General features: G+C 42.1%; 5 protein-coding genes across 5 annotated transcripts in view; 3 read left to right on the forward strand and 2 right to left on the reverse strand. All coding sequences in view use genetic code 11, as the record gives it.

Moving 5' to 3' along the window:
* Positions 1-9,331, forward strand: part of EGR_07011 (Integrator complex subunit 2) — a gene marked incomplete at both ends in the record, with an annotated part of 9,527 nt that extends 196 nt beyond the window's left edge. The window contains 21 exons of the mRNA XM_024496260.1: positions 258-450; positions 483-603; positions 639-738; positions 783-1,036; positions 1,105-1,263; positions 1,331-1,491; positions 1,562-1,690; positions 1,761-2,043; positions 2,095-2,229; positions 2,634-3,009; positions 3,457-3,586; positions 3,970-4,162; positions 4,586-4,702; positions 5,451-5,734; positions 6,201-6,326; positions 6,553-6,988; positions 7,140-7,250; positions 7,422-7,532; positions 7,606-7,711; positions 8,157-8,384; positions 9,084-9,331. Of these exons, the coding sequence (XP_024349287.1) occupies positions 258-450; positions 483-603; positions 639-738; positions 783-1,036; positions 1,105-1,263; positions 1,331-1,491; positions 1,562-1,690; positions 1,761-2,043; positions 2,095-2,229; positions 2,634-3,009; positions 3,457-3,586; positions 3,970-4,162; positions 4,586-4,702; positions 5,451-5,734; positions 6,201-6,326; positions 6,553-6,988; positions 7,140-7,250; positions 7,422-7,532; positions 7,606-7,711; positions 8,157-8,384; positions 9,084-9,331 (4,001 nt within the window). The remainder of the gene's footprint in view (positions 1-257; positions 451-482; positions 604-638; positions 739-782; positions 1,037-1,104; positions 1,264-1,330; positions 1,492-1,561; positions 1,691-1,760; positions 2,044-2,094; positions 2,230-2,633; positions 3,010-3,456; positions 3,587-3,969; positions 4,163-4,585; positions 4,703-5,450; positions 5,735-6,200; positions 6,327-6,552; positions 6,989-7,139; positions 7,251-7,421; positions 7,533-7,605; positions 7,712-8,156; positions 8,385-9,083) is intronic.
* Positions 9,332-9,824: 493 nt separating this feature from the next.
* EGR_07012 (Ribose-5-phosphate isomerase) lies at positions 9,825-11,312 on the reverse strand (the record flags this gene model as incomplete). The annotated part of the gene is made up of 8 exons (XM_024496261.1): positions 9,825-9,922; positions 10,245-10,350; positions 10,445-10,586; positions 10,712-10,845; positions 10,880-10,939; positions 10,978-11,033; positions 11,067-11,127; positions 11,163-11,312. The coding sequence occupies 8 exons, from the start codon at positions 11,310-11,312 to the stop codon at positions 9,825-9,827; spliced, it is 807 nt and encodes a 268-aa protein (XP_024349288.1).
* Positions 11,313-11,824: 512 nt separating this feature from the next.
* Positions 11,825-12,187, forward strand: EGR_07013 (Chromatin accessibility complex protein; the record flags this gene model as incomplete). The annotated part of the gene is made up of 2 exons (XM_024496262.1): positions 11,825-11,965; positions 11,999-12,187. 2 exons carry the CDS (start codon positions 11,825-11,827, stop codon positions 12,185-12,187), a joined length of 330 nt encoding a protein of 109 aa, XP_024349289.1.
* A 150-nt stretch (positions 12,188-12,337) lies between these two features.
* On the reverse strand, positions 12,338-13,786 carry EGR_07014 (tRNA (cytosine-5-)-methyltransferase; the record flags this gene model as incomplete). Its single annotated transcript, XM_024496263.1, has 9 exons — positions 12,338-12,389; positions 12,456-12,535; positions 12,618-12,764; positions 12,800-12,890; positions 13,014-13,240; positions 13,278-13,383; positions 13,416-13,564; positions 13,593-13,702; positions 13,732-13,786. The coding sequence occupies 9 exons, from the start codon at positions 13,784-13,786 to the stop codon at positions 12,338-12,340; spliced, it is 1,017 nt and encodes a 338-aa protein (XP_024349290.1).
* A 612-nt stretch (positions 13,787-14,398) lies between these two features.
* Positions 14,399-20,101, forward strand: EGR_07015 (Cullin-1; the record flags this gene model as incomplete). The annotated part of the gene is made up of 15 exons (XM_024496264.1): positions 14,399-14,638; positions 14,676-14,843; positions 15,025-15,234; positions 15,434-15,625; positions 15,692-15,854; positions 15,930-16,060; positions 16,137-16,351; positions 16,697-16,745; positions 17,526-17,781; positions 18,251-18,327; positions 18,405-18,536; positions 18,709-18,971; positions 19,497-19,602; positions 19,813-19,926; positions 20,021-20,101. 15 exons carry the CDS (start codon positions 14,399-14,401, stop codon positions 20,099-20,101), a joined length of 2,397 nt encoding a protein of 798 aa, XP_024349291.1.
* Between the last annotated feature and the right edge of the window lie 1,089 nt (positions 20,102-21,190).

Consider the following 21,190-nt stretch of genomic DNA (forward strand, 5'->3'; position numbering starts at 1 on the left):
TTTTTGAAATTTTTAAATCCTTTTTTACGCAATAATGCAGATTAGTTTTAGAAAAATATTTCGCTTGCTGTTCTTTTTTTGTGTATTCTTCGTTTATAATTGGTGTTTGCGTTGGTGGCTTTTTCGGTTGTTGTCCTTCTTGTCTACTTCTGCTGGATAATCGTGGCTATTTTCGCCGTATTAGTGACTGAAGATGTTGACCTTCGCCTTAAACAAAATCTTTCTTTTATCTCAAACGCAATCATACCAGGATTTAGACGAATTTTCTTTGGTTGCTATCTTCCCCCGTGTTTATTTCACCGTTGAAAACCTGGATAGTTTCATAGTTGAAAAGTTTAAAGAGCCATCTCTTTTGATGACGGTCGTGGAATTGCTGCATGTTTTGGATAGCTTAGCGGTTGTCGATATTAAAAAGGTTTGGGAAACCAGCCTGCTTGATACTTTGAAGAGGTTTGTCTAACTATCCCTGTTTTATTATATAGGGTTACCACGCAGGTACCGCTGAGGTCTAGAGTGTATACTTATAACGATTTTGAGGCTCATAATTCTGTAGAGTCGAAAGTAAAATTGGTTGCTCAACAACTCGAGCATGTTTTGCATGAGGTTATTTTGTAAATTGCTGACAAATCGTGGCTTAGGATGCGGATGAGCAATGTGAATCCTACCGATGCTGTTCTCTCTTGGAATCACCCACTCTGTTAGACACTATAACAGCAATTACATCTGCAGTTCTTCTTGGTTAGTTAATTGTTTTTGCATCCTGATCCATGTTTCCCCTTTAGGATTGCACAACACTGACATTTTGCCTGATGTGATAGCGGGTCTTTCCATTCATTGTGCTCTCAATTCTCGCCTTTTAATTGAACGCCTTGTTCTTAATTTTCCGGAGAAGTGGTACGACATTTACGAATGTCTTCTGGGACGTATTTCAATTCTTAAAGGCAATTCTGACCATAAGGGAAGTGCTCGCTGTCTAGCAGTGTTGCATCACCTGTCCACTTTCGTTCCTGATATGAATGGACTTTTGAATAAATGCGTAAGTACGAGTCCTGTCCGTGTGTTGCTCATTGATTTGTACTTTTTTGTAAACGTATGCTTCTATAGATCCAACTTCGACAGTTGCCAAGTTTGGTTATACAGTTGGCAATAAAACAGTCCAACACTGGTGAAAACTTTTCTTTAATTAATTTTTTTAAACGAGTTTTACTTGACCAAGGTCGAAAAACCCAATCATGGTTTGGTGAATACCTAAAATCCGCTTGGGTGAGTTTTCACTAGTTTCCGCTTTATCTTCCCTTTCCTTGGGTCATTATATTTCATTTTCTCCCAGGAGACGAATCCCACACTTATTGCTGATGTAAACGAGAAGATTTTGTCGGCTATTTCAGGGATTTTAGATGATTCGAAGGCTGTCCTACCCAAAGAGCAATTGCTCCCTGCATTAGAATTTTTGCGAACGATCGCAGCTTTGTGTGGCCATACTGGCTTCGTGTACGTTCTCCTTTTAACCGTAGAATTATAAAAGCCAATTCCGTTTAGCTTCCTCTTCTTTGTTTTACAGGCTTTCATCAAAGCTGCGTTCTTTCGTTCTGCACCTGATTACTCATCCTACAGGCAGAAGCGAAAAGGCTGTTAACTTCATATGCTTTTGCTTGGCTTTCATAATTGGGCTCCGATCTTGTTTATTCGAGTAAGTTGTGGTACGTTGCCGAATAATCTCCTTTATTGTACTTATTAAACCTAATTTTCCTGTTTGTTAGTAATTCTGTCGGTCTTAATGAGGCCAGCAGTGGGGAAACGGAGGAGCAGCTTGTTGTCTGGCTTCGGCGTCTGATATCTCGTCAGGATATTTTCCACACATCTTTGCGTCAATCGTCTTCCTACTCTGAGGTTCTTCTTCTATTTGGACTACTCTTTAACGATAGCCACCCAACCACCATTCGCGACATCATCGTCAACACTCTTGACATCGATGCTCCCTGCTTTGTGCGCAACATCTCCGCTTCTCGGAAGCTCTTTGCCCAGAAAGTCTTCACGTGTCAGGTGTGCCCGCTAATTTTGAAGTGATTAATCATCACTGCTCTATCGTTTTAGTCTATAGCTGCACAGGCTGCCCATGTCCCTGTCACCGCCTGTTTGAACGCTCACATAACCGGTAATCTCCCCATTCACTGCGTTTTTCAACTTTTGAAGAACCATGCTTTCAATAAAAATAGAGTCCAGATTAAAGTAAGTCTTTTTAACTTACTTTAGTTGATTTACTGGTTTGAGTTTCAATTTATTGTTGAATAGTGCTCTTATTCGATGAGAGAACTTATTCTAACAAGTTAACCATTTCATAAAGCGACGACTCGAAAGACGTCTACAATTAATAACTTCACTAAATATGATTAAATTCATCACTCAAAGTAATGGAGTAGGTTTTGGTTTAGTCTGATGTTTGCAACGTTGAGCGTACGATTTTAAATATGCGCGTGCTGGAGACGATAATCACAATCCTAAGACGGTTTTGGTCTAACTGCGCACGCCACTTCAGGTCCTGAGAGTAGTTTATTTTGAAGACAATTTGGTGGATTGCACTGAATTCAAGAGCCTTAGCTAATACGAGTGCGCTTCTCGTGCTTGACTGACAGGGCTGGATATACCGTCAGATTTGCGCGAGTGTTCGTCCATTGCACCCGCTGATGCTTGAACTCCTGGAGATTTACGTCACCAATGCATTGACACAGACGGTCGGCCTGGCCAGCAGTCAGATGATAGGTGCGTGCGGCGGCTGCGTGCCTTTCACGGAGGCTGAGCTGTTCGTCCAGTTCTCCGATCCCGCCTTTGGACCCGATGCCCGCATGTGCGCACCTGGCGCCACCGGTTTTGTCACCGACCTTGCCATTGATTCTGTTGCTGACGCTGTTCAAATGGATCTGACGCCTCAACTCCTTTTTCTCTATTACATGCTTTATATCTACGATCAGGAGTTGAGCTCCCGGAGCACAGATAATCGGGGAAACCAGCGTGAGTGTTCCGGCGTAATGTTCTGCCTCTTATTGGTGTCTGTGCAATTAACATAAATTTGACCAGTGCCTTTTGGTGGTTAGTTATCGTCCCACTGATCGAATAAGTGTCCTTTCTGCTTCCCTACTCGGCGTTAGAAGTATTTGAAATTGGCGCACATATGTGTGAATGCTTATTTCGTGCTACGAAAAATTAATCGTCACGTATTGTCAACCTCAAAGCAAATCATAATCATTGCGTAGCATTATTCCGGTTTTATGCAGGTGTTGTTCATAGGAGACATTATAAGACAGAATGCATTTGTGAATAAATAGCATAAACGATTAGGGGAAATAAAGAAGTGGTGAAGCAGAGCTCAATCCTCCTAGCGTGAAGGCTTAATCGTGGAAGATGGACGAGACTCCGTGCATTCTTGTATGTAATCGGAAGCATTGTTCTGCTATACAGGGTCTCAAGCAAAGGCATCGCTGTCGCAGTTTTCGGACAAGCTTTGGGACGCTATTCCGATCACCTATCTGCTACAATATGCACGCTCCAACCTCAGTTCTTATCGCCAGCTTTATCCTCGGCTACTGCAGTGGGTTTACACCTCCAGTTTGACATTAACTTACTAATCACCATTACCTCGAAGGCGGTACTCGTACATTAGCTTAGTTAAACTTCTTGCTATTTGAAAAAAGTTTTTGTACCTTAGCTAATTGACACTTTCTTGCAGTTGCACTTTTCATTTTCACATCCAACCCCTTTTCTCAGTTGCACCGCCCTTACTCGATGAAATTTTCATCTAAAAATCTCACCCTGCTCCTTTTGATATAATTACTTTCCATTTGCCAAAGTTCGCGTGCGGTGAAAGCAGTTATTCGGATCGTGCTGTCCACAGGGGATCATTATCCTTGATACTTGCCTAATCAACCTGATAAAAATTTGAAGTGAACGCCTGATGTTGATTTCCTTGGATAGGTTGGTGACGGAGCACAGGCCTCATCTAACGGTAGGAGAGCTGACCATTCAGGATGAATTACTCCTCGATCCCCTCTGGAAGTCTGCCTCGAGTTTCCAGTCCTTCAATAGTTTCTGCGCTGCGGGACATTTTGCTACGCCCACCAAGGCACCATTACCGAATGAACTTCTTTCAGGTCAGTTGTCCATAAAGGTGAGAGGCTATGGGTCGTTGCTTTCTCTTATGATGAACACACAATGAAGAAGCAAGCTTATTCTATGTGCAAAGTCCCTTCTATCCTTTGTGAAGGTCTGGTTTTAATGTCGATTGGTGATTACAGCATCCAGAGTTGTAGATTTGCTTGATTCTATGTGTTCTAATGCTTACGTTTGCAAGTTAATTGCAATTTGGGTTTGATGTAATTGTGACCGCCTTGTGGAGTAGCTGTTTATAGTTTAAAGTTAGGGTAGTGTCCATTCTAGACAGCTAAGCTTGCCGGTCGAAGCAGTGTTTTATTTATGTGCACAGTGTACCTTTATGTGGTTGTAATGGCTTTGACCACGTTGTCTTCTTATTTACATTCAGTCCCTTTTCAATATTCCGTTGAAGGAGGAGGAGTAATTGCTGGTATCTAAGGTTGTTATCAAAATCATGTTGGCTGTTCTTGTCGTTCAGCATCAGGTACGTCACTCTGAAGGCAGACTAGTCGCATCGAAAGAAACACTCCTCTGTCCTACGCATTTTGCAGACAGAGTATGTCAGGAGCACAAAGTAGAGTACGAGAGCGCCTAGCTTTGAAATAAAGCGCTCTCTCATAGAGATCTTTGTAGATGAATTAAGATATATGAATGCAATTCCGCTATATGTGGTGAATACATAATACTTTGACGAAGGAACCATGGGAAATTTATGCTTAGAAATTAGGTGGATGTGTCGGATCTCCTTGTGCCTTCCTTTCAAGACAGGTGGCAAAAAGACCTCTAATGTGTCATATAAGATCATGCTTTTTGACTATTACTACGCTTATTCCCTAACAACATATCACACTGGAAACCCTTGGAAAGTCAAAGCGGGATACGACTGGAAGTTCTCTTTCTGGCTTTGCATGAAGCAAAGCATGTCATGATTTGACTCGAGATTGGCTTAACTTTTAAATATTTTTATAGCTCTTCCTGATTCCACGTACCGAATGAGCTCGCTGATGCTTAATCGTTTCCCGCAAGGCGTTTTTAGAGCATTAGAACGTGAAGAAAACTCATATGGGCTATTCTTGTCACATGGGCCATCAGTAATGTACGAATTTGATGATAGTTAAAGCACAAAACCACATTGGTCTTTTGTTTCGGCTCCGTAGATTGGTCCGAGCGAATGACACTATCGGTGGGCGCTTACGAAATTATCGTGCACCAGAAAACGGGTGGTGCTGACGTCGCTAATTTTGCTTTGTGTGCTTCACGTGTTCATCGTTGCGCTCCACACTTCCGATGTTCGTCTCTAGTAGATCCTCTTCTTTGCAGTCCTCGACCAAATCCTGACACCAGGTGCCTCTCTGGACAGTCTCAAGTCTGCCGCAGCCGCGTGTATTCGTGCAGTGAATGCGCTCGTTGAAACGGTGAATAGGCAGAGGGGTTTCTCGCGTCTGCGCCACCTACTGCCTTACGCGGAGGCTATCGGTTGCCGTCTGCCTCGCATTTTACTTGAGACTGCTGCACTATCGGGTAATCGGCGCTTCACCTCTGCTGTCTGTTTCCTCTGGCGCAGTCTCCATTGCCTCATGCCTCGCAGGTACATCGTTTTGGGTTATAAGTGCATTCCACTGGGTTCTCAATTGTTCTCAAACAAGGAAATGCATTATAGTTACGAATCACGGTAATGAACCATAATCGAGGATAAGGTAGGGTGTGAGGAAGGGCATTTTTTACATCCTTCGAGAACTGATCCGATGCTTGGAGGACATACCACTTGGCTAGTATAAGAATGTATGCTCAAATGCTTTCATATCCAGCTGTTGTCTGTGGTTTAATCTCTCTTGCATCCATTGGCCATGGCTTTTTCAATCATGTGTCATCGAGCTGATTGTACTGGTGTGTGGGTTCCAACATGGTGGAAATCAATGAAATCCGTGATTTGTTTGGTGGCTCGCAAAAATTTCTCTCAAGACAAAGCTAGGCGATACATTGCGGTCAGAGGTAATGTGTAATTTGATCTTTCTTAATATTGTATTTTTCTAAACTTTTTTCCCGACATTTAGACTCGAAGTGTTAACGGTTAAAGCCTTATCTTCCAAAAAGGAGACATATTCGAGGCTGACTCATCATGACCTTCTGAAAGATCCCGTGGAAAACATTGTCATGGCCGTGGATCAGAGAGTCTACAGGTTCGACTTACATTCCTTAATAAATCTTTTTTGTCTCACTATTAAATTGGATACGATAGCATTTTAATTCAGAAGCTTTTGCAGATTTTACGCCCAAAATGCATCTATGGCAGTTAGTGGCGTGGAAATCCCATTTCATTTTGTTTGTTTCAAATTGCACCTTTCTCAGACGGCTTCAACGTTCCTTCTTCATGGAGTACTATTCCACTGTGTATCTCACTTCTAGATGTCCACCAGTGCTCACTCTACTAATTCGCATAATCGACTGCAATCTGAGGGCCTCGCGCGCATTCTGGTGGCACCGAGTTATCAGTCGCCACTTCATCGGACTGACGAGTACCATCGCATCTGAGAAGCGGGAAACTCTTACTACTGCTAGCGCAACCCCTCTTCCTCTCGTCCCCATCACAGGGGATATGGAGATGCAGGGATTTGCGCGGGGAAGGCGAACCGGAGGGAATGGCAGATCTACTCTGGAACCCGCTTCTGGTAGCGGTATTATTGGGGAGAGCAGTGCTGCGTCGTCTTCTCAACCAAATGCTCTGGAACCACTGGCCTCTGATGATTTGTGTGATCGCTTAAGAACGACTCTTGTCACCTGCCAGGATGCCACAGTTGTGCAGCTCCTGCTGGAATTCTGTCTGCCCACTGCTGAGGAAAAGGTGGGCTCGGGAAAGTTGTCTCCACTGTGGGAATGTTTAACTTATTCTGGTAGCAAATGCTTTGGTATTGAGAGGCTAGAGTTTTGTGCTTATAGTCAGGCAGTATTGACACAGGTTGATACACTGCATGATTACTCGTTTTATCTTCCAGCGTTTGAATTCCGAGGTCACGGATTTACGTGAAGTTCAAAATATAATTTGTGCTTTCATCCACTTTCTCTTCATCGGTGATCCAAATTTGGCGAAGGTTGTCTTTTGGCAGGTGAGTAGCCCATCAAAGCGCAACCCCATAGCCATGTCTTACTCCTTTCCCATGTCCCCCGCTTGAGTGAAGGGGAGGAAGATGGTCCTTCATCCACCTTTTTATGCAGGCGCAATTTCCTCAAATGACCACCAAATTAGCAGTTCCTATGCGATCATACGTTTTTTGTAGACTTACCCGAGATCATTAAATCCGCTAGCGACCCGGGCCATACCGTCCATTCAAGTCTGCGCGGACACTGTACTGGAGGTTTTTGTAAAGAGCGGAAGTCTGGAAGATGTAGTGAGTATTGTATTCGCTTTGTACAAAAACGGAATCGTCGAGATTTCAATTTTCTCCTGTTTTGTCGCGTCAGGTCTTCTGTCTGGACTTTGTCTCCCATCTCGCTTTGCATTGCACCTTTACTTCAATGCTCAATCTTGCCACGTATGCCGTTGAGGTTATGCATTTCATATTTACTCGTGAGTTCTTATCAACCTCGCTTTACAAATGGTTTATGTAAAATTTTGCTAGGCAGATAGTGATTGTTTTGTGCAGGAGATATTTCATACTTCATTGGATGCGTCTTCAGAGCCTATAAAGTAACAACGTTTGAATGGCAGCAGGGTATACATAAGGTGTGACAATGGTTAGCTACTTCGGTTGTCATGCAAAGCATCGCTTAGTTCACAGACTGAGAGTTACAGAAGAAGCTGTCGTCGCAGCCAAGATATTTTAATAACCTAATACGGCAGCAACATCTACACCACGGAACTGACATATTCAACGGCTTCTCAAACACAGAGCATCCCAAGTTTAGTTTTTTTGTTTGGAACCTGGCCAATATGTTCGCAATACGATTGGATACAAACTGCTTTTGTAAGACGATAAATGGCGGGTGTCTAATTATTTTTATCTGCTCAAAAGATCTGGCCAGCTTGGAGGAGATGGCATCCCTTTTGATAGCTTGTGGGCCAGCTTTTTGTCGCCTGGGGTCCGCCTTTCCAAGCATTGGCCATCGCCTGGCTGCTATCCTCCTCAGTGCCATGGCAGCTCTGGCCGAGGCTGTCACCTTGGCCGGTGGATCGAGACATCGCGACATCCTAGTGAGACGCATTGTCACTCTCAAATCGGTCGTCCTTTCCGATCTCAATGGTACGTTTGTTGTTAGTACAAGGCCGAGAAGGTCCACCTATGTGCCGTGAGTCGCTTCTTTTGATTTTTTTATGTACCCATAGGTGAATGGAATGACAAAACTTTTCGTTTAGTCATTTTGGGAGCTAAAAGTTGGGTCTTCGCCCGCTTTTTTTCTGTCATGGTTTGCTCACTAGTATGATGCAGGTGAAAGCGAAAGGGAACCGGGTGTATTATTGTGTTTACAGTTGATTCACTATTGGTACACACTACACCTATTGGGTATTTTATTCATTAAGGCCTAAAATCAAGGACCAACTCTCTTTCAGAAGTGATCTCTTACATTCACAGATTCACTGTGTAAGATCTGTACCCATACATACCTTTTCTCTGATTAACTCATTGTTTACTACTTAGTCCATCTCGGGGAGACTGACCGTCTCTAAAATGGACTTATCTCAAAAGATAACTTAAGTGCTTGATAATTATCCAAGGAAATGAGGATGGTTGCCTTTCCAAGATTAGGTCAGCTTATTACCAGCAGGTGGAACGTCGTCCCTTACGCTCTCGACATTTTGCTCTCTCTATCATAGTTTTTTATCGGTAAAAATAGCGTGCGAAAAACTGGCAGCCAGCAAACCACTTTGCCTGCATCGCAACTTGCATTGTTGTACGTTTCTGCGATGTATTAACATGAGCCCCAACTTTCATTTCAACCAGATGCATCCCCCAAAAGTTTGGACTTGGTGAAGGGCGACGCGGATAGCTTGCCGAGGCTGCATCATCTGACGAGGACAGAGAAGTGCTTCTTTGCGTGTGTGCAGGCGATGTTCTGGTTCAATCAACTTGTGCGCCTCACAACTGCCCAACGGCGCCTCTCCCTTCCACCAAGCATTGAAGAACTACCCTCTCTCCTGACTTGTCAATCGTTCTCCTCTTTGTACAGTTCTTATCATTCAGAAAAGTAAAACATTACCGAAAGAAGGAAATGCGTTTTGGTATAGAACGAAAAGAGGGGAGCACTTCCGCTTCCGGTGGGTAAGTGGTAATTTCTGTTCACATACCTCGGGCACGCATTTGTTGCACTCTATTGTGGAAACGTACCTTTTCAAAATTGCTGCGTAAGCTCTCCTAACATTCAGTGTTATCGTAAAGCTCTTAGGTGCAAAAACCACGCATAGACTTCATGGGTAACTCCTTTCGAAATGCAAGAGTAGGCAGCTCTTTGAGGGGAGATCTTCCCACTCATATTCTTCATATCAGCTGCAGAGTTACCGTTGTTTGGGTTCCTAATTAGCCGAAGCTCTACACAATCATCTGATCGTAGAAAAGTGTGCCAAAAAATCCAAACCCTCCGTTCGTATGAATGCATGACATATGGGAGCGAATTTCTTGAAGGCATTTTAGCAATGTATTTGAAGTACCTGAATTGACTAAAAAGATGCAGAGGAGTTTGAGATGCTAGCCATTGGGATTTTTCAATACTGAGACTCTTCCATCCGTCGTGCCCAAATAAGCTTGGTGAGCTGTGCCTAGGAAGAGACCAGTGCCAACAACTCCTAGAAAAGCAAGAAAAGAGTACTTGTCAATACCACTTACTTAAGTAGGATTTAAACAAAAGAACATTGGAAGATCGGCAGTAGTACTCGACAATATACACGCTTTAAGCATCAAAATTATTTTTAGTACACTTCACAGCATATATGGGGATAGTGAAGATTGATGTGGGGTGTTAAAATACCTGTCTAAGACGAATAAATGATTAATCCAGTTGGTAAATATAAGGCTCCTCTGAATGCAAAACCAGAGCAAACGTGACGAGCTTACGTTAGAGCATGTCTCGGCACCTGTGAAACATTCTCATAGCTTTAAACTGCTCACCAGGAATCATGTGAAGCTCCACATTTATCTGCTGCCAATCAATTGATGGAGTGGGCTCAAATTTCCAATCCATAATAAAGTTTCCATTATCACTAATAACTGGACCCTAAAAAGGCAAACCAAATCAGCCCACGTGGAAGTAAATCTAGCAAAGAAAAGGGCAGAGCCAGAATAACAATTCACAACCTTGCACAACTTACCATTTTTGCGACTCCCATTCTTATATTGACTTCGCCACCGAATCTCTTCTCAATTTCCAGTTTAATCGGAGTCGCTGCAATAGGAATAACTTCAATTGGGAGTCCGCGAGCCCAATGTTCACCAAGGTATTTTGACAGCTTACTAGAATTTATAAAGCACCATGCAGATGGATTTAAAACTGTAGTGCAATACCTGTTCCACATAACTAAATAAGTAGAAGGGTAGTTAAATTACAACAACCGCAATGATTTATTTCATTAACTAACCCCTCATCGGCTACCGCGATGAAGTACTTGGCATTTGCATCGACTATCTTTTCTTGAATAAGGCAACCACCACCGCCTTTGATAGATGCAAATTCACGAGTAATCTCATCAACTCCGTCAAAGGCAACATCCAACTAGAAGAAACCAATGACTGGCTGCCAAAAGTACCAAAGGATGGTCTGTCAAAGAGGTAAGAGGCAGTTTAGCTGCCTTTATTAACTGAAGAGCCTTCAGGGTGATAATATAAGAAAAATGCAAGACATTACTTGATAGGATGTTGGTATGCACTGAATTTTATATTGATGCTTTGTAACCAGCTCCGCTAGAAAAATATATTAAATCCGAATCAACTTACCTATTCTTTCTACAGCATACACGACCGTCGTGCCACTACCGATACCAACAACCTGTTCATCCTAATAGGAGTGCGTAAATCACAGAATGTGCTAACCATAAGCCACTCATCAACTGCCTTATAGGCCGCACATTTTTTTCCCACCTCCACACTCGCCATCGATGCTAACTTGCGTTCAATGGTTCGTATAAACTTACGCACGGAAGTCGGAAAGGTACCACCAAAAGCTGTGGCCCGCTGAAGCATGCTGACCTTCGTGATTTAATCAAACGCTCTTTAACCTAATAAAACATGAAAAAAATAAAAGGATATAAAACGAGTTTACGCCTTTGGAAAAGTTTATCAAATAAAATCTCTACCGCACTGTTTATAGGCCAAATTTTTTAAAGAAATTGAAATTTAAAACCTGCTGCTCGAGTTCGGACCTTGGAAAGATAGTCATTTTAACCTTTAACAGCTTGTGAATTGCAAAACACGTAGAACTAAAAAAGGGATATTGCTCTATTAAAGCTCATGTTCCAAGTAATTCCCGTTGGGGCATGTTGGAGACGCATATCACCACCACAGCTTTTTCCCAAACCTATACTGTGAACGGATTTAGCGGAACCAATTACGGATTCCCAGAACCAGGGTTTCACGCCCCCCTTCAGCACCAACCCACAACACTCATCCTGCGGCCCAAGTGACGATTCACGAACCCACGTTAGGGAATCGTTTTAGGCACTCGTCTTTAACGCGGCCTCTTTGAACCCAACACTATGCAGGACACAGAGTACAGAGATGAAATGAGCGAATTGCCCCTGTGCATTTCTCCATCAAGAATGCGAACAATGATGAAAAGCTCACCAGACGTCGAATGCGTCAGCACCGAGTCCGTTATATCTATGATCAAAGCGACGGTTTGTCAAAGCTTTCATACTTACCGTCTTTAGGAACTGTTTATCAAGGAGCTAGTCACCCTGTCCAACCCACGGGATCGCAACGAAATAGGTTACCACCAGCTGTCTGAACTGCAAACTAGATTTGATCGGTACTCCTTCCTTTCCGATATTCTTCCCCAGAAAATAACGGCTAGAGAGTGGTCTGAGAAATACAAGCACCTATTCCTGTCTACACAATAAATGGTGTTTGCATTCTTTTTCACTTGCTGAAAGTTTGCAAGACACAAATGGAATTCTTATTCAGAGTGGTAATAATTGTACTAACCAAGAAAAGATTACACTGTCGAAAACGCCCAATTCATGATGTGGGCCACTACAAGCACATTTAAACTATTTCCAAGAAGCCGTCTCCTTTGCTTTTCGCTCACAGTCGCCGGGAAATCTGCAGAGCGGGAAGTTTGCATACCAAATATTGAGTACAATGAAGGAAACACAAAACTATGCCTACCGAAATACTCGGGGAAACAGAGTAACCTGGCTATCTCCTTCGAGTGGAATGCTCTTATCTTGGGAAAAGACGTCGAATTGCTATGTGGTGGCTTCAAGAAAAAAACGGTGTTAGTAGCTAACCTAGCTACTTCGGGCATAATAGACTGAAACTTAGTAATACCTGAGGTACTTCCAAAAAGGAACCCGTTCCCTCAAATCGTTGTGCGTAGCCCTTGGTGAAGCAGGCGCTTTTTCGGTTCTCTGGGGTAACAATGTCCAGGATAGTGTAGTACTTCTCCAATTCATTTTGACCCAAAAACAAGTTTTCCTAAAAAACAGTCAGGCCGGTTTTGAAAACCATACTGGGATTTCGCACTCGGGAAGCAGGTAATCCGCAATTGGGCGGCAGAAAGGGATGTACTCCAAGAAATGATTCTCAGTTGATGCTATGCCACTAAAAAGTACAAAAAGTTAGCATGTACCAGCAGAGTTCTGACGGTATCCTATGAAGGGACTGGTTTTAGTATTTACAAGTTATTTTGGCAATATTCAGTTCATTGCTATGGAGAAAACCTACCCAACCTTGTTTGTGCATACAACACATTCACAATTAGGCATTGGTGACACGTCGCATGGGGGTGTACGTATAACAGCAGAAGCGAGTTCCTCGAAAGACCCCTTCAGATCGTCAACACTGGTCCCAAAACTGAACATGCGTTGTTTACTATGCGTTCGAAGCCGCGCGACGAGGTAGTATCGCAATCGACAATTCGGAATACCAAATTGAAGCGGTGTTAGTAGAAACTGCTGCCTTTTGCTAAGTGATATGCCGATCACTTACTCGTACGTCATAGTCACACGCAATAAGTGCCTCTAGGATAATGCGCCACGCATCCGACCCTTCAAAGCCTTTTACATTTTCCAGTATTACTGCAGGCGGTTTAATTCTACGAAGAGGATAATCACAATTCATCCGTACCGCCGTATCAACTGGATGATAATTAGTAAGGAGGAGCATCTGGTATCTTTACCTCGTTTCTGGTTGCCCGTTCTTGTAAAAGGTTGACAAGGTGGACTCATAGTCCACAGATCAGCACCGAAAAGAAGGCACTCTTCTTCAGATAAACTCTTCAAATGTTACTCGAACTACAGTTACTTCTAGTGCTCGGTTTGAGGCATCTGAACAATTATATGCACTATTGTACACGGAATTAGCCAAGTCATTAACATCCAAAGCCCTAGTTATTTCAAAAGGCAGACCAGAAACTGAGAAGATAAACACTAGGGAAACCTACGCTCAAGGGCGGCGCGCATACCACCAATACCGGAATACAATTCCAAAACCCTCATCTACCAGGTATGTAAAGAGCGCACAAAGTGTACAGGCTTGATCGTAACCAGTTGCACTAAAACGACTCTGAGACCACATTTCAGCGTAGATTATAGCATATTACCAAGGGTATACATGAAATTAGAGATCAGATATGGTGATACGAAAATAACGAAAATTATAGGGTGGTCAATTTGTCGCATAGCTCCTCCTCATCTAATTAAAAAGATATTTTGCTCAAAAGAATTGTAAATATAGGTATGACAAAAGTCAGCAAAAAAGGAAAGTTACTGTCAATTGATAAGTAGGTGATTGGGTAATTATAAAACTGTCATAGACTGATACGGTTTCTTTTTTAAATTTTTGACTTATAAATTATTTACTAGGAGCCTTTTTGTTGTAGTAGATGTTTCGCAAGATATAATTAATTGTCCCTTGCTCGTGTAAACACCTTAAATTTGCTAAATACTTTTAAACTGTTTGCTAAACCTACTTATTTACACATTTGAAGTTCATGGTTTTTGCTAGTTATGATGGCCGGATGAGTAAAGCGCATTTTTTGATGCTACGACTTGCGAGCTGGTTATTCGCTTATTGTGTTGTTCGTTACTTTGGGAGGGAGTACGGTCAGGATGATGTCTAAATATGACAGATTGGCCGATCTTTGGAAAGTATTAAAGCCTCTTTTTGATAAAATGCTTAATATGGATGGTTTATCCAAGACGGAGCATGCATCAATATGTAACTACGTGTATGGTTACTGTATCAGCGTCGATACGTGTGGCGTCGGTGAAAACAGCAAAGTCATCGGATACGAATTGTACAAAAAACTCAGATGCTTCTTCAAGCAGCATGTTCAGTCACTTAAACTGGTATTGAATTCTCAGTAATTTTGTTATTTTTTCCTAGAAAGCTGAGCGTATGACTGGTTCAGATTTGCTTAATTTTTTTGAGAAACGATGGACGAACTACTCTCTTGCCGCCAAGTACATAGATCACCGTTGTAATTATCTTAATCGCAACTGGGTGAAGACTAAAGTCGATGAAGGCCAAAAGGATGTCGTGATTGTATATTCTGTAGGTCTTTGAACCACCTGCACCCACTTTAGTCTTTTTTATGCCTCTTGCATCATTTTCTATTCTGTGATTGATTTTATCATTATATCAGCGGATTTTACATGCGTTATGAACATATTCCATGCAAATCTTTGCATTTCTACGTGGGAAGTTTGTTTAAACCGTCGAAATTTCCTTTTAGCTTGCTTTGATGCTTTGGAAAGATGAGCTTTTCAAACCTTGTAGCAGAGCTCTCATGTCTGCTGTTCTTAGTGAGATTGAACGTGAGCGAAGGGGCGATAACATAGCTGCTACCAGACTGTGTACTATCATTAGCAGTCTCGTTGACCTTTGCATTACCTCTGAGCAACATCCTCATTATTCGCCTCCTCCATTCATCGCTGAACTTCAGGTACTGCTTAGTTCATTACATGGCTTATCGAAAATTTTCGTTACCAGTCATTTCGGTTACTTAACTCATTCGGTTACTTTTTGCTTAAGAGGTGATGTATTTCTCGACCTAATGTAGCATTAGCCCGATAGTAGTGGCCCATTTTTTGCCCATTGTAAGATCTCGGCTCCTCATTGATTGCGAATTGACTTCACTTCAGATGCAAAGCGGCGTGCCTCCGCCTACACCTTACCTATCCGGTGATCCACACACACCTTTGGACTGGAGGCAAGGTCTTCCAATTTATCGAGACCATTTTGAACAACCATTTCTCCACGAAACAATGCATTTTTATGAGGTTGAGAGTAATCAATTTTTAAAATCCAGTTCGGTTACAGACTATTTGAAATGGGTAAGTGGGCTTTTCTCCATTGGTTTACGTACTGTCACGTTTTATGATGACGCATGGCTTCTTAAGGTCGAAGCACGTTTAGAGGAGGAACGAACAAGGGCTCGAACCTATCTCCATTCAAGCACGTTAAATGAATTGATAAAGACGGTTGAAGATAGCCTTATCGGTAATCACATTGAAACGCTTGCAGCTGAGTTTCAAGGCCTCCTGAAAGATAATAGAATCGATGGTACATTGTTTTAAACCTGTAATTTGTTAATAATACATCTATTTAACTATACTGAAATCCCATTTTTAATGGAAGATTTAGCGAGGATGTACAAAGCTTTGATTCGCTTCGAAGAGGGAGAAGCCCGTCTAGTTCAGACGATGGAGTTATATGTCGACGAGGTTGGCACCGCAGCATTGAAAGATGTCTGTCAAATTGCCAAATCAGTACGCTTTTCATATTTAACACGCGTTTGTATCTTGAGGACTCCTTTTGACTACTGCGTTTTAACTTCTCTTTGAGAACCCCAAAGTTTTCGTTGATACCATAATAAGGGTCCAACGTAAGAACCAAGAGCTTCTGGAACTGGCTTTTTCCGGCAACCCCTCCTTTGGACGGGCAATTGACAAGGGCTGTGAGCGTTACATAAATCGAAATGCCATTACAGAACTCGCTGGGAGTTCTCGCAAAACGCCGGAGCTTCTGGCAAAGTACAGTGATTTCCTACTTAAAAAGAGGTAGGCCCTTTTCATCCCCAATGCACTACCCCCTTTTCTTCCACCTGATATGTGCGCAGAGGGAATGGCGCCTGCTGGCTGAATTCGATTGGTTTCTTCAGTCAGTTCATTTTAGTGCATGTCTAGCACCAAAGTTTTCTACCCTCTCCATCGCCTTTACAACTGCTTGAATTTGGTCGCGCGTACTATTATTAGGTTTGATAGTTGATTTCTTGCTGTAGATCTAGCGCTGCGGTAGCCTATCCTTTAGAATAGCAAAGATAATCCATATGATTGATAATTGTCCTTTAGGGAAAAACAATAAATTTATCTTTGTGACGTAGGTTTTGTTTTCCTATTTTTTAGCACGAAAGAAGCTCAACCTGATGATTTGGAGAAGACACTGAACTATGTGGTGTGTTTGCGTGATTTTTTTTTTCGCTAAATGGAAATCAGTTTTCAATGTCGTTCAATCAAGTTTTAATTACAAATTTGAAAGTCTCTCTGTAGTCAATAACTTCAATCAACAATTCTCATGCTCCTTTGACAGTTGGAACCCAACTCTTTTTTTGCGTTTAATTTGGAAAGTTGTCCTTTGCTCAAAAGTGATTTTTGATTTTACCCTCTTCAAGGGATGATGTGACAGGGTTGTTTTTTGTAAAATTCATATTTGTGGTTTTCCTTTCTGTGGGGAGAGGAATTTTTGAGATATTACTCATCAGATATTAGAGTCGGGGAAGAAAACCGATCTCCACAGCTCATGTTTGGTGATCGTTGGGTAGGTATTCTGTTTAACGTTATGTCTTCAGAAATTGAGACAAAAATGTAATTATACCCAGGTAAAGGTCATCCTACATATTTTTATTGTTGTAAATTCAATTAATTTGTTTGCCACATGAAAATTGTTGTTATTGTAAACTGAAAGGCAAAAAGGCGTTGTATGTATGTATGTACTAAGTCCTCAAGTCCATCACACGTATACGTAGAACTTGATGTGAGTTGCTATTGCTTTTATAGTGTATCAAGAGTTTAGTTATGTATCCTTTTTATTGGTGTCCAGGCTTCTGTTTCCACTCCGTAGGCTAAGGTTACGGTCTGAGTTACAGTTATCGTCTGCTTCTCTTTATTCGTAGCATTAATAGAATCATGGTGTTGCACTATTTCATCACTACTCTCCTTCCTTCCTGCATCCTAGATGGATGTCTTCAAGTATGTAGAGGATAAGGATGTGTTCCAGAAATTCTACTCCAACATGCTGGCTCGTCGTCTTGTGAACAATCAATCAATTTCAGAGGACGCGGAGGCCCAAATGATCTCTCTCCTTAAAAATGCTTGCGGCGTTGAGTATACGTCCAAGCTACAACGAATGTTCCAGGATGTGAGCTCGAGCCGAGAACTCAATGCACGTTTCATAGAATGGATCGGTGAACGAACACCTCTTCTGTGTGGTGGTATGTGATCACGCTTTGAATTTGTTCCTTGTACTCTTTGCGCTAAGTAATTTTTGTTTCTCTGCTTTGAAAGGACTAGATCAGTTGGCAGAGGTGTTCTAAGTTCGTTTATTCATGCTGCAGAATCACCTTCTTCATCTTCCAGCCGGTTGTGTGTGAGAATTACAAATAACAGAGGGGATAATTTTGTCAATTCATTTGTTGCTTTGGAGTTTTAAACTACTTTTTTAAGTAGTGTACTCTACGTTGTTTGTGTGGCATTCATGCTCCCAGCATCTACCGTCAAAAGTTGATTTTCATTGTTCGTCTAGTAGAACCATTGTTTTTTAGTGTTTTTTGCTATTGAAGGATAAGATTCCTTCTCAACTGACGTGCTTTGATTGAAAGTCTAGCTTCCATCATTAGTAAGAAATGTGCTTACAATTAGAAATGCTCCTACTAGTGTATCCAATATTCTGATCATTTCTAGTTGACTTCAACATCATGGTGCTTAGCTCAAACGCCTGGCCATTCCAACCACTTGGCACAATTAATGTTCCCGCAGAGGTAAGTGGTCTCCCCGTATTCCATCTCTATCCCCTATGCTGACTCGATCTTCAATATCATTTTCGCCATCCCTTCAGTTGGAGAGTTGCTTCAAAGTTTTCACGGAGTTCTATCAGACTCGTCACGACGGACGCAAGTTGACCTGGTGTTATCAGCTCTGTCGTGGTGAGGTTGTGGCTCACTACACCAAAATGCGATACACATTTCAAGTGGGTTAACTCAAACTTGACTCTTATTTGTACTCTCCTCCTCAGGATGCTTCCACTTATTGTCATATTTGTGTGTCCTACTTTTTTAACCTTTTCTCCTCATCTTCCCGACTAATGCTTGTTGAGATTTCTCTGTCTCTTTGAGAAATAACTTTAATTCACACTTTTTCAGGTGTCCACTTATCAGATGGCAATTCTTATGCTCTTCAATACCTCCCTCTCCTACACCGTGAGCCAGATACAATCACAGACGAACATTGACCCTAGTATACTGAATCAGATCCTCCAAATCTTCCTCAAGGGGCGTATTTTGAAGATTACTTCAAATGATGAGGAGGAGGAACAGAGACATCAGATGGATGACGACGGCATCGTCACCTCCACGCCTCCCCTCAGCCCCGATTCTCAGCTCACTCTCTTTATGGATTACAACAAGTAGGCTTTCATTGATATTGTTTGGAGTTTACAAATTTCGCCAGGGACTTCTATCAGTATCAGCAATAGTAGTAGCAATCTTCTAGTGCATCATGCGGCTATCTCATTAAGGCACACCCTACCGTGACTTTTGTCATGCTAGGATGACATTTGCTTGTGTCTTTACGTGTTTGTGCCACTTTAACCTCTTTATCTGGGCTTAGAAATGTACTGAAAATCACAGGAATGCGAAACCCTCCTATTTTATGCCATGATGGAAGGGATGCAAGATCTCTGCTTAAGTGTTTGAGCTGCGGCCTGATTAATCAAACGTTAGAGTCATTGTTAGATCAGTAAAATATCTGGACTGTTGTAGTCAGTTGGCCTGGGGTATTCGAGGCACTGAGCGTGTTAAAGTGAGCCCCACTTCGAGTTTATTTGTGGCTCTAATGCCACGTTCTAAGAGAAATAGTTCTTTGTGTCCCACTTCGTGATAGTAATAGATGGTCTCCAGCCCTCACACTTACTACTCTGCTCGCGCTTTAGTAAACGTGTTCGTGTGAACCTCAATCTGCCAATGAAGAGTGAAACTAAGCAGGAGGCAGAGACGACCCTTCACAATGTTGAATGTGATCGCAAACTCGGTATTCAGGTAAACACAACTCTTTTTCCTGTGTTTGATAGCTCTTTTTGCAGCTCCTTCCAATTCGGTATTAGCAGTAATCCTTGTTTGTAGTTTTAACGACGTAAAGCTTTTATTATCAGATCTCTGTCCAAGTAAATAACCATTTCCTGTCAAACACAAATCTATGGTTTTCAAAGCGTAGTTTCCGAGGGTGACACTATATTCATCCTCTTTAAGGCCTGTGTTGTTCGGATAATGAAGATGCGAAAGAGGATGGAGCATCAGCAATTGGTGAAAGAAGTTATTGAACAAATGTCTTCCCGCTTTTGTCCTGTTATTCAGCAAATCAAAGTACGTTTTAGCTACCAGTTGTTCTTATGTACTTATTACGTATTACGCACTTAGCAGTTAAGTACTCTTGTCTTACACTGGGTTCTTTTTTTAGCTGTGCATTAATTCCCTGATCGAGCGTGATTTCATCAGGCGAGATCCGAGCAATCTCTCCGCCTATGAATATGTAGCCTAGGGGCTCGCAACAAACTCGATCACGCATACATCTCCCCACTTCCCACCCACTGGTTCCAAGTCCTGCATTGGCGGAAGTAAATAGTCTGCTGTTTCAGACTCATTGTCGCATCAATGTCCACTCTCAACGTCAACACATTTTTAGCTTCTGTTGCAGGTTTTTTTATCAAATCGCTGGTTTATGGGCGCACTGTCTTTGTGTAAAAGAAACGCGGAAGGGGGGCAGTTTAAATAGTGGAGGGCTCGTCAATCGCTGCTGACTGTGCGGTTGGTCTGTTGCAGTTTATAGCGCATGCATGGTGGGTTTCAGAGTCCGGTGGCTCCGTACCTGTTGCTGAATTTTGGTGATTGTGGGAACCACTTCAAGGGTTGTGTTGAATAGGATCGTTACGCTGGCGCGGAGTGGCGTTATGAATGCGGGAATTAGGTGGTGGGATTGCAGCCTACTTGTACCCTGTGCTTGAGCTGGTTGTGGATCATGCACATAAAACTACTATTTGGGACCACATCTATTGGCGTGGAAATTTTTCTGGCCAGAGCACAGTATCAATTTTGGTACTAAATGTAGACGGTCTGGTGGTACGAAGTGGCTTATTTTTGACTTCGAATGCAGTTTTTCAACCCGAATTTCGTCTATAGAAGCGAGCACGATAGAATGCAGTTTTATTCAGTCAGAGGAAATACATCCAGGCAGGTAGGTGGCACAAAATACAAGTTTGCGGTAGTTTGAATTCATAAGTTCCTTAGTCTCGTACTAAGCAGAAACGGTCTTCCGAAGGAGCTTATGGCTTTCTAACTTCTCTGCATGTCGATAATATACGATAGGAAGTTTGACAGCATTAGGGAAAGGTCCAAATTCCAACCAAAACACGGAGATTAAAATACTAAAATTGGTTTTACAAAAAATTGTTTTAACTGGCTTTCAAAGTGCTTTTTAAGGATTAATTTAAAAAAACTTATCGTGTGGAAGTTGCACTGATATGACCTTGACTCTTCCTTGGTGTGGTAATACGTGTTTTTTCAAAGTCGATTTGGTACATGAATCTAGGTGTTTATACTTCTTCGTCAGTGAGATGGATGCTTTCATGAG

This window comes from Echinococcus granulosus (genome assembly GCF_000524195.1).
Source record: "Echinococcus granulosus chromosome Unknown EG_S00068, whole genome shotgun sequence".
NCBI classification, from domain to species: Eukaryota; Metazoa; Platyhelminthes; class Cestoda; order Cyclophyllidea; family Taeniidae; genus Echinococcus; species Echinococcus granulosus.